Source organism: Rattus rattus, chromosome 13, assembly GCF_011064425.1.
Source record: "Rattus rattus isolate New Zealand chromosome 13, Rrattus_CSIRO_v1, whole genome shotgun sequence".
Taxonomy (NCBI): domain Eukaryota; kingdom Metazoa; phylum Chordata; class Mammalia; order Rodentia; family Muridae; genus Rattus; species Rattus rattus.
In genome coordinates this window covers 14,192,655-14,209,943 of record NC_046166.1, presented here as the reverse complement: position 1 = coordinate 14,209,943, position 17,289 = coordinate 14,192,655, and the positions used below count along the sequence as shown (strand labels likewise).

General features: G+C 49.9%; 1 protein-coding gene across 11 annotated transcripts in view; it reads left to right on the top strand.

Moving 5' to 3' along the window:
* Eps15l1 (epidermal growth factor receptor pathway substrate 15 like 1) overlaps positions 1-17,289 on the top strand; it is a 74,295-nt gene that overhangs the window by 29,566 nt on the left and 27,440 nt on the right. For 7 of the 11 annotated variants that reach the window (XR_004389788.1, XM_032919410.1, XM_032919411.1 and 4 more), the window contains exons 10-19: positions 1,530-1,687; positions 3,640-3,796; positions 4,035-4,120; positions 5,265-5,337; positions 5,703-5,864; positions 6,303-6,500; positions 7,461-7,631; positions 12,888-13,011; positions 13,675-13,725; positions 14,579-14,715. Coding sequence is in view for 10 of the 11 variants with exons in the window: in XM_032919410.1 (XP_032775301.1) it covers positions 1,530-1,687; positions 3,640-3,796; positions 4,035-4,120; positions 5,265-5,337; positions 5,703-5,864; positions 6,303-6,500; positions 7,461-7,631; positions 12,888-13,011; positions 13,675-13,725; positions 14,579-14,715 (1,317 nt within the window). In the remaining variant the exon portion in view is untranslated. The remainder of the gene's footprint in view (positions 1-1,529; positions 1,688-3,639; positions 3,797-4,034; positions 4,121-5,264; positions 5,338-5,702; positions 5,865-6,302; positions 6,501-7,460; positions 7,632-12,887; positions 13,012-13,674; positions 13,726-14,578; positions 14,716-17,289) is intronic. The other 4 variants (XM_032919414.1, XM_032919408.1, XM_032919407.1 and 1 more) reach the window with 3 other exon arrangements.

Below are 17,289 nucleotides of genomic sequence, written 5' to 3'. Positions count from 1 at the left end.
GAATGAGCTTTCTTTCAGGTAAGTGAAATTGCTCCCTGGTTTATGTGGAGCCTGGACTCCAGGACCCCAGGCTGTCAGTGCTTTCTATTGCTCAAGTCCTCGTTGAAGTGATCCAGTGTCTTCTAGAGCCTGGGCATGCCCCTAGCCTCCCCTCACTGAGAACAGACTCCCTCGTTTGTCATCTGCTTATATGCATGCGTTTGTTTAAGGGTGTGCAAACATCTTTGTTGGGAGTCCACAGAAGGTATCAGGTCCTCCTCCATCACTGTCTCTCCACTCCTTTGAGGCAAGGTCTCTTCTTGGTCCTGGGGCTCTCTTTCCTGGCTGGGCTGGTAGCACACCGAGGGGTCTTCTCGACTCTGTCTCTTGGCGCAGGAGCTGCGGGCATTGCAGGAGGCCCTGCTTGTTGTTTGTGAGGTGGTTCTAGAGTCCGCACTCGTGATTATGCATCGAGCAGTCTTAACCACAAAGGAAGCCCCTGCCCTTGCCCCTGTCCTCTGTTTTCAATGCCCTGAGGCTTCATGAAAGAACAAGGCTCTTCTACTCTGAGGCCGTTGCACTGCCTGCTGTTTTCTGTATTTGCATTTCTTCATTGACCATGTGCGTACACGGGTGGGTAATGCCATAGCAGGTATGTGTGGCCTGGGTTCAGGGCAACACCTTCTACCTGCGGGCTTGTCCCCTCACCAGCATTGACACACATCAGTGTGCCTGGCTCCGGCTCTGAGGCAAGAACTTATTGTGTGGTACAGTGCCTAGGACTTTGAGTGAAGAACATATCATGATCTGGGTGCTGGGAAGGCTGTCCTGGAGGGGACATTATTTCCCTGTCTCGTGAACATTTGGGACAGAGAAATAATGTGCTGCACAGCTGTGACATCAAGTGGGGCGTTCTTAGTCAAATTAAGATGGGGATAGTGTTTGGGAGGATGTGCTTAGGGTCTGTGTACATGTTGAGAAAGCAGTGAGAGCTTTGGTGTCCACGAGGCTTCAGTAGTTAGCAGGTACTGACTGCCTCTTGGGCCCAGAGCGGCATAGGGAATGACTGCAGCATAGATCAGTCAGTAGCAGATAAATGTATCCAGTGGTCAGTAAGACTGGGTCTTGCTTTAGTTCCAGGCTGGCCAGGAACTCCTAATCTTCTGGCTTCAGACTCACCAGAGCAGAGGGATAATCTTGGTAAAAATCAACAATAAAAATAACAGGAACTGGTCAGCGTGTGCAGAGATTAGCAGCTGCAGTTTCTTCCTGGAAGTTTCTATCCTGAGACTGTCTCCAGCTCACCATCCCATATGTTGTGGTTCTGGGTTTACAGGGAGCAAAAAATGGTAGCAGCAGACAGTCCCAACTAACTGATCCGAACTTCATTGTATGCTTGTCTGTGTGTCCGACCTTTTTCTATTCTCTCTGCTCCTAGCCAGGGTCCTGGACAGGGCTGCATGGTCCTGACACTGTCAGTGAGAACTGTAAGCAGAGCTGAGGACTGGGACAGGGCTCACAGATAAGTCACTCTGTTGTAACTGTTTCAGCCACCAGTGGCCTGGGTTGTGCCTGTGGCTGATAAGATGCGCTTTGACGAGATCTTCTTGAAGACAGACCTGGACCTTGATGGCTATGTGAGTGGCCAGGAAGTTAAGGAGATCTTCATGCACTCAGGCCTCACACAGAACCTTCTAGCACACATCTGGTAATGATGGAAATGTTCCAGCTCTGAGAGGCTGGAAAAGAGGGTGGGGAGGGCTCCTGTTTTCCAGGTGACTATACAGGAGGTAGGGTCAGCCCTTATCTGTACTGGAGAGCTATGCCTTCTCCACAAGCCTTACCTTGCCACAAGCCACCTGTAACAGTCATTCTGCCTGCCACTTTAGTAAGCTCAGTGAGGCCTTGGTCGTTCCAGTGAGGCCCCACTTGGAAGAGCACCACAAACATTCCAAGTTCATCGCACTGAAGTTGATGGGGCACCAGAGTGTAATTGTGGGGGGCAGCCGCATTGCCAGTAAACGTCAGCCAGGTGTGCTGGTGACCCCACAGCTGGTCCTCTTCAGTAAACTTTCTATACTCTGTGGACCCTGGGACCTCTTGAGACCCCAGACTACATGAGATTAGGTCAGAATGACGTACAGGGGTTGGGAGGTATAGATGAGAGGCCCTTCTTCCAAATCCTACTCTCCTGTGGGGAACTGTTTTATTAGGGTTTCTATTTTTGTGATAAATCATCGTGACCCAAAACAGTGTGGAAATGGCTTGTTTCTGTTTACATTTCCAGATCACAGTACATCACTGAGGGAAGTCAGGCAGGAACCTGGAGGCGGGAGCTGAAGCAGAGGTCATGGAGGAGTGCTGCTTACTGGCTTGTTCCCCATGGCTTGCTCAGCCTCCTTATGCAGCTCAGAACCATCTACCCAGGGTTGGCACCACCCATAATGAAATTTCCCCCCATCAGTCATTAGTGGAGAAAATGCCCCCACAGAGCTGCCTACAGGCCAGTCTGATGAAGACAGTGTCTCAAGAGTCCCTCTTCCTAGATATCTCTAGGTTTACAAAATTCACAAAGCCAGCCAGCACAGGGACAGTCACCAGCCATCAGGCTGGATCTCCAGGTTCCCTTGTAAGTAGTCACAGCTGTTGTAATGTAGGTGGTGGCCATTGTATAACAAACACTTGGTGCTGGGTAAGGGAGCTGCCTTCATCCTACCTCTGTTAAATGCTGAACAGAGCTGACATCTCAGAGTGGGGCTCCTTCTGAAGGTAACTAGCATGATCCAGGTTATTGTTAGCTTGTTTTAAACCTGGCTGCTTTCTGACTGGATCAGGGAACTGAACCAGTCACGTGATAGCTAGAAAGAACCATCTTGAGTAATCCTAGCCAGGTAGGTAGCCAGCCCCAAGGGTTAGGGGCCACTCAGTCTCCTCTTCAGCCAGGCTGCTTGCTTCTTCAGAACAAACTGTTGCACCAAAGTGCAGGAGCCTCTGCTAGCAGCCCAGGCCTGCTTTGTGATGATCCTCTGCAGGGAGCTGCTGCAGAGTGGGCCTGTGAAGGCCTTGTGCTCATCTCTGACTGCAGTTTAACACCAGCAGTCAAAGTGCTTGCCCTCACCAGGCCATGCACTGCCAGTTCGTCTAGGGTACTCCCGTTTTCCCTGGTTCAACACGAGACACAGAGAGGTCTGAGGCAAGCTCATAGTGTTGAAGACATTGTGGGCAGGGAGTATATCTTGAGACCTCTGGAGTGCAGCTCTCACCGGAGGCCATACACAGCCTCCAAATCTATAAAGTAAATACGGATGAGACAGTATCTATCCCTTCCCCATCTGCTCCGGGACTGATGGTCTGTGCTGGGCACTAGCATCTCTGGAGTACCTTGAACAAGATGAACCAAGAAAGCCTTGACCCTCAGAGTCAGCTGGAGGGGTGTGTATTGTGGGGAGGGTTCCTTTCTGAGAGCAGGTTCTGTAGGCCAGAGTGTCGCTCCCACACACCTGTAGCCATCCTTAAGGAGGTCATCAGCATTAATGGGAACATGGAGGCAGTGCGTAGCCAGGGCTTGCCGTGGTCCTGTTAGGCTTGATACTCAGGGGTGGCTCAGGGTAGGTGGCAAGTGCAATTGTGATGTGTAATTGCACCCCACATCTTTCCTAGGGCCCTGGCCGATACAAGACAAACGGGCAAGTTAAGCAAAGAGCAATTTGCGCTAGCAATGTATTTCATTCAGCAGAAGGTCAGTAAAGGCATCGACCCTCCTCAAGTCCTCTCGCCTGACATGGTGCCGCCCTCGGAGAGAGGCACTCCCATTCCAGTGAGTAGTCCAGCATCCTTGTTTCTGTTCTTTCACTACCTACTAGAAGGTGGCACTGGTGCCCCAAGACCCACCCCCACCTCCCAGTCTTCACTCTCCTAGGCCACATTTGGGGGTGTGTGCTGGGAGCAGGGGATCCTTTGATTGGGTCACCTGGAGTATTGTTGGGCCAGTGGCCTGTGCTCTGGTCCTGACGTATAAGCCGCTGCACCTTGTGACTCTGAAGTTTTGATCCTAGGACAGTTCAAGTGCTCTTGGGTCAGGAGAGTTCACTGGTGTGAAAGAGCTGGATGACATCAGCCAGGAGATCGCACAGCTGCAGAGGTACGTGGCTGCCTGCTTTCTGGTGAGTCCAGTGCCGCAGCCTTGTGTCCGTGCCCCCATAATAAGCCTTTGAGGGAGGGGAGAACATGTCTCGGATTGCTTCTGTTTGGATCATTGTTGCTCTGAGTCTGTATTATGCAGGTAGCCTCAGACAGGTTGTGGCTACATAGCTGCCTAGGGATACAAACAGCCGAGAGGAGAGTCCAGCACATAGTTTAGGTGACAGACCTGCTGTACACACTGGGCCAGTTCCTCACTGCCTCTTTATCAGAAGCCAACCACTGCCATACACTCCACACTCACCTGGCTCCCCATCCCAGTTTTGCTTTCTATTCCTGTCCTCCAGGACATCCTTCTCACAGTCCACTGTCCCTGTAGTACTGGACGGTGTTCACCTACAGTTCTTAGTCCTGTGTCACGTCCCTCTTGCTTGAGTGGCTCATCAGCGTGGACTACTGAATGCCTTTCTTTGACTGGGTGTGGGATGTAGGGAGTGGTTTCAGTGTGACAGTCACAACTGAGCAGCGTGGTGACAGGGAGGGGTGCAGGTGCCTGTGCCAGCCGTCTTCGGGCATTAGAGCCCAAGGGGAAGGTGCATCCCTGAGTTTCTCACTGGGTCCTGGCAGCTCTGGGTCCAAGCTCGCCATTTCCTTCATGAATATCAGCTGGGGACCCCTTGCTAATGCTCGTGACCACTCTTGCTCCATCCCGTGCCTCCTGAACTTCCAGAGCCAGCAAAGGCTGGCAATGGCAAGCCCTTATTACCTGGGAGCCTCCATTTTCCTGCTTGACTGTTAGATGGTGATGACGCTGTGCTCTAGTGCAGTGAGCACTGTGACTGAGGCCTCATGCAGGTTCTGCCGTGTCCTAGTGTGGGGAAGACTGTTAGTCTAGGAGAATTGTTGTAGAAAGTACCCGAGGCTAGCTCCTACATAAAGAAGGGCTTCCTTAGCTTAGTTTTAGAAGCTGATCTGTCTGGCCTCTGGTGAGGACTTCAGACATGGTGTCTTGGTGAAATAGAACCATTGTGTGGCAAGCCTGAGGGACCATTCTGTATGGGGATGTGTAGGTTCAGGCCTAAAGTCAGGATGAAACCTCTGCTGTGCAGTGCCGACTCTTTTCATGCCTTGTTTCTAACCTGCAGAGAGAAATATTCACTGGAACAAGACATCAGAGAAAAGGAAGAGGCAATCAGACAGAAAGCCAGCGAAGTACAGGTGTGGCTGCTATGTCTCAGCTCAGGCCTACGGAATAGGATAATGTCAGAATCGTGTGCTGGATGCATGACAGTGCTTGGGACAGCCTTGGGATTGTGATGTGTTTTGCTTCCTTGGTGGCACTGGGCACAGGACTAGGGGTTTCACTCATACCTGGTCGGCACCAAGTGTAGAAGAACCCCAAGCCTCATCTGTGTTCAGGTATCAGAAACAGAACCTAGGGCCTCATGCTTACCCTTGGCGGGCACAGGGATGGAGCCCCTCCCCACACAGGTTACCATGCCGAACCACAGTCCAGCTCAGCGTCTGCTTTTAATCTCTTATTTAAAAGACCAGTGTCAGTCAACACCCACCCATTTCCATAGGAATTACAAAATGACCTGGACCGAGAAACTAGTAGTCTGCAGGAACTTGAGGCTCAGAAACAGGATGCTCAGGACCGCCTGGATGAGATGGACCAGCAGAAGGCTAAGCTGCGGGACATGCTGAGTGACGTGCGGCAGAAATGCCAGGATGAGACCCAGACGGTGAGTCCACAGTGTGGCCAGTGTCCCTGACAGCTCTTGCCAGCAGGTGACGAGATGCCAGCTGGGAAACATCTGTGCACCTGAGGCCTGATCTGTGGTCAGCCCCTCTGTCCCTAGGGATCAGGTCGCAAAACTGCATGACTTTAGTAGCTTTGCTCCGAGGTCCGACAGTAGGGGACAGGGCTGCGGGTGCCTCCGCCTTCTGCTGTGGCCCCTTTTATCACACGTGATCTGCTTCCTCTAAACGTGCATCGACCTCTGGCTGTGCAGACTCCTTATGCTTTATGCTCACTCAGTTTTATTTCAGGCTTGGATCTGGCACCGTTACCCACCAGCCATCTCCCTAGCTCTACAACAGTGAGAAAGCAAGCTTGGTGTCTGTCTGTCTGTCTGTCATTCTGTGCCCTGACTTGTGAGTCCTTTTGGCTCTCACTTCAGATCTCATCATTGAAAACCCAGATCCAATCTCAGGAGTCAGACTTGAAGTCCCAGGAGGATGACCTGAACCGGGCCAAGTCAGAGCTGAATCGGCTGCAGCAGGAGGAGACACAGCTGGAGCAGAGCATCCAGGCTGGGCGCGCGCAGCTGGAGACCATCCTCAGGTCCCTGAAGTGCACACAGGATGACATCAACCAGGTACTTTGACAGGGATGGGTCAGCAGTGCGGGTGCGGTTAGCTGCTGAGCACTGTGTAGAGTGTGGCTCAGGGTGCCCGCCTCCCTGTCCTGTGAGTGCTGGCCCTTTCCAGGAAACCAGGAGAAGCTCTGAGCCTGCCCTGTCCTTCTGAATATGGTGGTCATTGGTCAGCATGTGGTTTCTGGGATGCAGGCTACAGACAGGGTCGATGCCCTTAGCATACAGCAAAGAAACCAGTGTCCTGTAAACTGAAACTGTCTGCTTGTCTTCAGACGACAAGCTGACTGGGCAATGTGAGCGCTTCTCTGATCTCGATGGCTTCATGTCTTATGTTGTGTTGTGTAGACAATATTTCCATGGGGTTATTTTCAGGCTTCTTCCTCCCGGTCTTCAGAGACTGTTCCTTGGAGATGGCCTAAGATACTTGCAGACATTGCTAATAGAAGGAATGGTTGTTGGTTGTAACAGAGGATCTCAACTGTGTAACCTCTGCAGGTCTGGAACTCACTGTAGACCACGCTGTCCTTGAACTCGTAGAAATCCACCTGCCTCTGCCTCTTGAATGCTGGGATGAAAGAGGTGCATGTGACCATAGCCAGTATCATTTTGTTGTGGTGGTGGTTTGGTTTGGTTTCAGTTTTTTGGATTATGGGTTTTTTTAAACTGTTCTTGAGATAGGGTCTCATCACATAACTCACATCAGCCTTGAACTCGTGATCAGTCTTCCTTCCTAGGCTGCCTTCTGGTTCCTACTCACCCTCTTATCTTTTGTCAGCCATGCAGATATATACAGTGAGTTTCATTATGGCATGGGGTCCTTTCACAGGACCAGTGCCTCCTGTCTAGTGATACAGCTTGGGCAGGGCAGTTCTTCCCTATGTGTTTGACCCCTCAGGGAAGGAAGGCATCTTGCTGGCTGCACCTGCAGCTCCTTTGATATCCATGGTGTTTGTCTTGTAGGCAAGAAGCAAGCTGTCCCGGCTACAGGAGAGCCACCTAGAAGCTCACCGGAGCCTGGAACAGTACGACCAGGTGCCTGATGGGGTCTCTGGTACCAGCCTGCCTGACCTGGCCACCTTGAATGAAGGCATCTTGCTGGCAGAGAGGGGCGGCTTTGGAGCCATGGTAAAGGTCGAGTAAGAGTCTCCAGGTCCACGTGGGCTCTGCTGCAGCTGTAGATCTGCTCACAACAGTGTCTGGCTATCTGCCTGCGCAGGGCCCAGGGCTGGTGGCCAAGTTCCTCCTGTCATCTAGAAACTGTGAGGCCCAGGAGTTCCATCTCCTCAGAAGTGTTTCTTTTGGGCCAATTGCCCAAATGTGGAGGGCAAACCTAACCAAAGCTAGTGTGGTCCCATGCTATGGGAGCTCGGTGCTCTACTGATGCAGCCTTGGGTGTAAATGTGTGTCATTCACGTCAAGTGGTTCTGAGATGGAGAAACAGGCTGCATGTGCAGCTGGGTGGTGAGCACCACTCACTGAGCACCACAGCACATCTGCCCTCCAGATGCTGTGCGGTCAACTGTTGGATGGCCTCTGGGAGGACCTCAGCACTGTGTGGCCACACTGCATCGATGCTCAGGCGATGTGATCCTTCTCTAAGGTTGTCAGTGCCCCTTGTTGCAATCATCAGCCCCAACTCAGGGAAGTCTGTGGTTGAACCTGCAGGTCCTGGTATCTGGGGTATTATGCTACTCTTAACCTCTTGGCTGCCTCATCTTCCAGGGCTCTGCTTTGCTCTAGCCCTGCTGCTTTCTCTCTTCGTCCCTTCCCTCCTGTGGTCGCCACTCACCTTGCACTCTAAACACAGCCACCTTCCCTCTCTCTTCTCTTTCTTTCCCATTCAAGAACTCAGGAGAAGCCTGTGCTTCCCCTGAACCACTTAGGAGGTGCTGTTTGTACTTCTGCCCGTCTCTAGTGTCTGCCCACCTGGAGGCCTCCTTCACTCTTAAACTCGTAAGTAGGTGGCTCCTGCCTACCATGGGCATCTGTCCATGGACTTCCCATGGATTCCTTGCTTTCTGGCCTGTGGCCAATGCGTGTTTCCGTCTTACAACTGCGGTCTCCAGCTCCATCTCATCACTGTCCCCTGTGCAGCTGGCTTACCAGAGGCTCACTGTGTTCTGGGCCAGGGAAATGCTCCCTCTAAGCCTCCCCTTGTGGATTGTTTGGTCGGTCAGTCAGTGGGCTGGTCTGTCTGTCTGCCTGCCTGCCTTTCTCTCTCTCTCTCTCTCTCTCTCTCTCTCTCTCTCTCTCTCTCTCTCTCTCTTTCTTTCTTGGTTTGTCTGTCTGCTTTCTTTCCTCTTCTTCCCCTTCCTCCCTTCCCCTCCTCCTTTTTCTCTTTCTGAGACGGCATCACTGTGCAGCCCAGGCTGCGGTGGGACTCCGGAGATCCCAGTTGCAGGGATTAAAGCTGTGTGCCAGGTTCCCCTGTAGCTTTTATCACATCCTAGGCTGCATCTTAGCAGTGGGTGACAGTTTACAGGTGGTGTCATTTCTACCACCGCCAGAGCCTTTTGTACATGGTTATTTTTGTCCATTGTCTAACCAGGTAGAGTTTGCATGGCTAACTGTCATTTGTACAGTGTAACCATCAGATAACCTAGAGACTCAAGACTTGTTTCTGAAGGAACCCACATCTTGTATTTAAAAAAAAAAAAGGGTTGTTTCCATTTCTTAATAAACAGTTTGAAGCAAGGTCTTTGTTCAGTGTTCCATCTGGGGCTGTGGAGCAGAGCGTGCTCCGTCCATCCGTTCTCTTTGTGGGGTGCAGCTAGGACCCGTGCTTACGAAGAACTGTGCAGCCAGAGTCGTACCTCTGGAACTTGCTACAGGTGATTCTTGAGCCACTGAGCTGAATGTTAAGTTCCCATGGTACAGTTGCCCAAGAGGCAATCGGATCCTTGGCCATGTTCACTTCTGTGTATCTCCTTAATTACTTTTTTCTTTCACTGTGCTGTAGGCTGAGCGAGGCCTCACACATGTTAGCAAGGACTCACCACTGACCCTTGCGCCCAGCCCAAAACCGTGTTTATTTCTTGTGACTGGTAGAAGACTCTTCCTGGACTCCCAGCCAGCCCACACAGCAGAAAGAAAGCCATACACCATCCCAGTTTGTCACTCTGACTTATCGGACAGATTGGCTACTTGGCTACTCCCAGCCCCAGGAACATGGAGGAGCCAGGGTTATGGGCGCCCTCCCAGCAAGGATCTGAAATAAGAGCTGCTTAGCAACAACTTGTGCTAGGACAGAAGTACTTACTTCAGGACAGTTGGTGGGAGCACCAGCATTGGCCCTACATAACACACTTCATTTTGTTTGTTTTTTTGAGACATGGTCTCATGGTGTAGCCATGGCTGTCCTGGAACTCATACATGAAGACCAGGCTGGCCTTGGGCTCACAGACATCCATCTGCGTCTGTCTCCAAGTGCAGAGGTGAAAAGGTGTTCATCCCCATGACCAACCCCCAGCACTCTGTAAAAGCCAGGGATGTCACAGAAACTTCTTGGGGATCCTTTGTGGCCATGTCTATATTCTAAAAATAGGCAGAGTTTAGGGCTAGCTGTTGCCCTACATTTGAAAGTGTTTTCTGCAGCTGGGTATGGCTTAGCAGTGGGAGCTCAGCCCTGGGTCCCATCCTTTGTGCTGTACAAGTTAGTAGTTAAATAAAAGGAGTTGACATGTTCTCCCGCTGTGATGGTACTCATGGCTCACCCTAGTGTAGGATTTCCCTTTATATAGTGCTTAGACACCGAGGAGCCACAGGACTCAGTGCTCTGAGGAAACGCCATCTACTAGTAACCTTGTAGATAAGTAGAGCTGGCTGGAGAGACGGCCCAGCACTCATGAGCAGGGACTGCTCTTCTAGAGCACCCACATTACATCACAACCATTCGTAATGGGATCCAATGTCCTCTTCTGCTGTGTCTAAAGACAAAGACAGGGTACTCACGTACATATAAATGAATAATTAATAAACAAATCTTTAAAAAATAAGTTTATCAGCTTGTCTGTATGGTGACAGAAGGGGTCTTCTTTGCTGAAGAACCACGGGCCTATACTTACCCTTGTATTTCTGTCCCCTAGGGTGACATGTTCTTCAGTTTCCTGGCTGTATTCATGTTTGGAGGGGTGGGAGGCTCTTTTCAGCTTTGAGTCTGGCATGGACTTCACTGTTTTTCCTTACTTTTTAAAAGATTTTTATTAATTTATTTTATATATGTGAGTACAAGGTAGCTGTCTTCAGACAGACCAGAAGAGGGCATCAGATTCCATTACAGATGGTTGTGAGCCACCATGTGGTTGCTGGGAATTGGACTCAGGACCTCCGGAAGAGCAGTCAGTGCTCTTAGCTGTTGAGCCATCACTCCAGCCCCTTTCCTTACTCTTAATGTGAGTCCTGCCAGGGCCTTGGCTGCGGTGCTGAGTTGCACGCATGTTCAGTAAGCCTTTGCCACTCAGCTGCACCCAGCTATTCTATGGTCCCTTAGGGGAGGAAGCCATACCTGCATGAATTACGCATTTCTCCTGACATTACTGGGTTGGTGGTGCAGTTCCCAGGCACGTTTGTGCCATTGAAGCCTATTTGCTCATTGTCTTCCTTCCCTTCAGTGATAGAAACACTAGGTTGTCAGTAACTGGCCTTGTCCGTAGACTCCCTCAGAGCTAACTGAGCTTCCTCTCTAAGGCTGACTCCATCCCTCTCCCCTCTGTCTTTTAGAACACAGTCCATTCCTTGCCCAGGGCTAGTACAAGAGGATCGTCTTTTGCCGGCTTCAGGGTTTCCTTAGATCATGACCCTTCTGCCAGTGTCTCTCTCTCCTTGGACCCTGACAGCCGTGCGTGCTTCCTTTGACCCTGGTGTGGCAGAGCGGGTTATCTCCTGCCCCAGTGCACGGGGTTCCTTAGGTCATTCTCCCATTGAGGCTCTCTCCGTCCTTGAACCCCAGCAGCTGCACTAGGGTATGTCCATCTCGGGGCTGGCAGTACCCAAGTGTCGTCAGCAGCTGCTGTGCTAGCTGCGTCTGTGTTTAACCTCCCTGAGCACCAGGCCTGGTTTCCCTAGGAAGGCCTGTACCCAGAAGCTCTGAAGAATTGGTTCCGGGTAAGAAGATGGCCCACCCACTTCTTGACCGACTCACAGCCCAAGTCAGTGATTACTGCTTATTATTACTATGTTTTCTCTGTTTTCATTTCCTGAGAATGAATCTTGCTGTGTGGCTAGGCTGGCCAGGAACTGTTGACCCTTCCTTCTGCTCAGGCTTCCCAGAACAAGGGTAACAAGTGTGCTTCCTGTTCCCATCTGGTGGCTTCCTCTTAAATCATCCTCCCCCGACCTGCCCAGGCTTCATTCCTAGCCCAGGTGCTGGCACCTCAGTAGAATTTTGTACTTACTTTTGGGTTTAATAGCCTTTTGGAGTATTCATGTCATTTTTCCAAACTGTTGTCTGCTTTCAGAGATGCCCCAGCTTTGACATGACTTGGTCATAAAGCCCCTGCCTTTAAAACACAAAAAAACAAAAAGCAAAACTATTTCAGGTAAAGAGCCCTGTTTTGTGGAGGATTGTGTTTCTTAAGCCATGTCTACCACCGCCAGAGCCTTTTGTACATGGTTATTTCTTAAGCAGAACGGACGGATCCCTGATTCTTCACTCTGTTTGCAGGCCTCACCCACTCCTCAGGTCATTCCCTCCATGGAAAAGCACTCTTCAAAAAACGGTCTTTTTCCCTGCTGCTTTTGAGTACATTTGCCTGTTTCTAGAAATAAGCGCCTTTTCACAAACATGCAAAGTGTCCTGCATGCTTTAGCAGCTCCTGCACCCGTGTCAACCTCAGGCTCCACTTCCTACTTGAGCGGAAACGGCCCACTTGTTTCTTTACATAGAACCATGGGGGTGGGGGTTGTTCCCGGCCCCTAGCTAGGCTCTGGCCCCTTCATTCTGCCCCTGTGAATGTGTCAGCTTCAGGGTATGAGGGGCCACACCACGTTTATTGCTGTCACTGACGTCGTACTTCACGTGGCTGCACATCCTTAAGGCTTTTCCATTTGGTAGAATTTTCTTCCTCCTCAGGGCTGAGTATTGTCTCACCACACGGGTGGGTAGATTCTGTCTGTCCTTCTGCTCAGAGACTCTATTAGAGTCATTTTAGATTTACTGAAAACTTGCAAAGTTGTGGTTCGGTGTCTCCGTGTGCCACACCTGGTTTCCATTTTTACCTTAGCACTTAGACCAGTGTCCAGGCTCGCTCCAGTCTCCACTGGGAGACTCCTCTTCAGGTTCTCTGTTCTGGGTCCCATTGCATCCAGTGCAGATCTGAGTTAAGTGTGGAATCCTGCACTTGCCTTCAGTGAGAAGTAACAGCGCCTGTCCTTTCTTCACCATCCTAGGATGATCCTTTCAAAAACAAAGCCTTGTTGTTTAGCAACAACTCTCAAGAGCTGCATCCAGACCCCTTCCAGGCGGAGGACCCCTTCAAGTCTGACCCATTTAAAGGAGCTGACCCCTTCAAAGGTACACCCCAGCCTATGTCCCCATTAAAGGACTGTTGTTTCTTTTTAAGATACTTTTTATGTCTGCTTACACATGCATCATCTGTGTACAGTTCCCCCAAAGAGCAAAAGAGGGCGTCAGATCCTCCAGAGCCAGAGTTACAGACAGTTTGTTAACTACCATGCAGGTGCTGGGAATTGAACCCAGGTCCTCAGCAGGACTCACAGATGCTCTCAACTGCTGAGGCGCCTCTCCAGCCCCCAACCTTCAGAGGTTGCTTTGTTTTGAAGCAGTGTAGCCCTGGCTGTCCTAGAACTCACTCTGTAGATCAGTCTAGCCTTGAACTCAGAGATCCTGCCTTTGCCTCCTGAGTACATGCCTGGGAAGCTTTTGGATTTTGATTGTAGCATCTTAGGTCTAAGGGGCAGATCCAGCACCTTGGCATCATTGTAGGTCATCATGGCATGACCAGGACAGCTGCTGTGTCGCTGTCCTCTTACTGAGTAAGGTAGTGAGTTCTCTCTGCCTCCAGCCAAACATCCCAGCTCACCTTGACTGCCTGCCTGGGGCTGCCTGGGCTACAGCAGCGTCAAGTGCAAGGAGACAGACACTTGTTTCCCCTCAGCCAGGCAACAGGCCTTTTCTCTGCTGTCACTCACCTGACTGCTTCTCTCTTTGCTCTAGGTGACCCTTTCCAGAGTGATCCCTTCTCAGAGCAGCAGACAGCAGCTACAGGTAAAGGCTAGCTTCCTTGTGTTCCTGACAGTGCCCAGCATCTCTCCAGACTCAGTTTATTTGGGGGGCAGGGTCACTGGTGCCCTAGCTGTCTGTGTTGGGTATGTAGTGTGACTGTCACACATGGTGGGACTCCCCACCACCCATGTCATAGCAAAAGACAGCCATGATTACCCGTGCTTTTTTTGTGGCCTTTATTCTTGTGTTTTGGCTTCCTTAGTCTGTCTAAAAGCCTGGATTCCCTAGTACCACAGAAACAAAAGATTTGGAATATTTGCCTCCCCACAGAGATCCCCACCTGTCACAGTAGTTTCCACCCTACCCAGTGCCTGGTGACAGCAATGTCTCTTGTCCTCGCCTCCCCCACCGTGGCTATTATTTTTACATGCAGCTTTATTACAGAGCGTAATGTATACACCACAAAATTCTCCTTTTAAAAAAGTTTGTATGCCGAACATGGTGTCACACACCTTTAATCCCAGCACTCGGTAGCTCAAAAGACAGAAGTGTGTCTAAAGAAATTATTAATTATTAGTATGTGTCTGCATGTGTGTGTGCCCAGGAACAACTTACAGGAGTCAGTTATCTTTCTCCATGTGGCTCAGGCTGTCAGGTTTTACAGCAAATGCTTATATCTACTTAGCTATCCCTCTTGCCCCAGTAAAGCTTTTGACAGATGTATAGAATTGTGGAAGGTTGGAGTACAGCCATCGTCCTGAGTCCCCTAACCTGTGGCCATTGTTCCCATTCTGACTCCTTGACAACTGACCTCGTAGTCACCACAATTTCTGCCTCATCCTGAGCCCTCTCTCCCTGTTGCCATTGGTCAACCAGTTGTACCCTCTTTTTCCAGACCCATTTGGAGGGGACCCTTTCAAAGAAAGTGACCCATTCCATAGCTCAACCAGTGATGACTTCTTCAAGAAACAGACAAAGAATGACCCGTTTACCTCAGACCCCTTCACAAAGAACCCTTCCTTACCTTCAAAGGTGAGTGGTTTCTGCAGGGCCTCTGACGTGTGTTGGGATTGGTTCATGGTGCCGGTGAGGCTGGCTTGGCCAGGAGCTGTCATCACAAGCCTGGTCTCATTCCTGGCTGGTAAAGGTGGCATCCAACACTGTCACTGAGCCAGTGTACACAGTACCAAGTCAGACCAGGGCGTCTTCTCACAGCTCTGGTCCTCTCCAGTCTCCTCATGCTGTGGTCCTCTGATCCCACTCCTGCTCCATTTCCTCCAGCTATATGTAGGAGAGTGCCTCATGGAGCTGGGCGTGGTGGCCACACTTGTTATCCTGGGCAGCACAGTAAGGCTGTGTCAAACAGGCTGTCTTTCAAATCACATCTTTATTATTTTATTATTTATTATTTTAATTTATAGTTCAAAGATCGATATATGATATATACTTCATTGTTTATATATATTTATATATGTATATATTATGTATATGTATATATGTATATAATATATTATGTACCTACATGAATTTATGTGCACCACGTGTGCTCTGGGACACGTGTCTAGAAGACATCAGATCCCCTAAAGCAGGTCAGTTTGTTGTGAAATGCCTGACATAGATATTGGGAACCAAACTCTGCAAGAGCATCAAGGATTCTTGACCACTGAAGTGTCTACAGCCCATGAGTGCACGCGTGCCTTTGTGCCAGAGTACAAGTTAATGTCAGAGGATAACATACATCGATGTTTCCTTCCACCAAGTAGGTTCTTGGGATCAAACTCAGATCGTCAGGCTTGATAACACGCATGTTTACTTAATGAACAGTCTCACTAGCTATGTTCTGGGACCTTTTTAGTACAAATCCCCGATACTGTGTGTGAGTATATGTGTGCGTGTGGTGTGTCTATTAGATTTGAGTTAGATAACTTAAAGGGTGATGACCTGGTTTCTGTTACTCTAACATAATTCCAGTGGCTGGACACTTAATAAAACAAAGAGCTTTTTTTTTTTTTCTTTTGATTCAGAGTTCCAGAAGCTAATATGGCCACTGGTTCTGGTGTGAAAAATAACATTGCAGAAGCCAGAGGAAAAAAGGATAAGGCTTGAAGGGACCAAGCATGCTTGCTTTTCCCTCTAGTGTAACGTTCAGAGGATCTAGTCTGCCCATGCCAGACATGATGTCATGATACAAAGGCAAAGTCCCACACCTGATCTCCTGCGTCAGACATGCCAGAGTGCAGCTGCACTCAGAATGCTGTGTGAATTTCTCCTCAGGCTGTGTCCTGAGTGTAAGAAACAGTTTGAGGTCAGCCTGGTCTTCATAGCAAGTAGTTGGGTTACATAGTGAGATGCTGTCTCAAAGAAGAAAAAAAAAAGCCCACAGGGCAGGGAGGGGGCCCTGGAATGATAGCGCTAAAGAGCACACTGTGCAAGCCTGAGCTGCACTCAGACCCTAGGACCCATGAAACAAACCGCCTGTGCTCTTGGACGTGCACAGCTGCCAACCCTGTTGCTGAGCCAGAAAGACCAGAGGACACTGGGGCTTGAGGCTGTCAGCCCAGCTCCATATTCAGTGAGAGACCCTGCCTCAAAGGAGCAAGGCAGAGAGTGATGGACTAGGACACTAGGTACCTCTGGCCTTCACATATAAACCTAGCCCCACACAAGAGAAACAACTGATTTTCATGGTGAGACTGGGGTCCCATCCCCAGTTAGTTCACTATGTGTGCACAACCGTAGAGTGCATGCTGGGGCATGAAACACATTGTATTTCTGTTGGGATTTTTTTTTTTTTAAGATTTTAAAAAAGTTTTTATTTTACTTGTATAGGTGTTTGCCTCTATGTCTGTTTGTGCACAATGTGAGTACCTGGTGCCTATAGAGGCTAGAAGAGGGCATCAGATCCCTGACCCTCCAGTTAGATATGGTTGTGAGCCAGCAGGAGGGGCAGCCAGTGCTTGTAACCACTGAGCTCCAGCTCAGAACTTTATGTTTTGAGACAGGTACTCTGTGTAGCCCTGGCTGGCCTGGGACTCAGAGAATCTGTTGTGTCCCCACCTGGCAGCCTTGTCACTCTTGTTTTGATCCTTTTATCTAGCTCTCTCTCTCCATTTCTCTATTCCTTTTTGAGGCATAGTCTCTCTGGATAGTCCCAACTGGCTTCAAAGTTGCAGGCATCCTCCTGCCTTGGTATCCTGTGTGCTAGGATGACAGGTGTGAGTTTAAACGAGTTAGGTACTTTTACATAAAATTTTTATTATTTGTTTGTTCGTTTTGGCTTTTTTGAAGCAGGGTTTCTCTAGGATACCAGACTGCTCTCTAACTCAGACACCTGCCTGCCTCTGCCTCTGCCTCTGCCTCCCCAGTGCTGTGAGTAAAGGGTTGTGCCTTCAAGCCTGTTGAGTGATCTTAGAATTGGCCAGGCCTATGTCAGGAAAACAGACTTTTCCTCACTTTATTGAACCATGCTCCCAACCCTCACCAGGGAATCCTAGGCTCCACCCTCTTCCTGTCTGTCAGATCTTAATGTTGTCTATGTCTGGCTGTGGTTCGCTTCTCAGGCCTTCAGTTCATTGGTAATTTGTGGGAACTGTAGAATTCATCAGT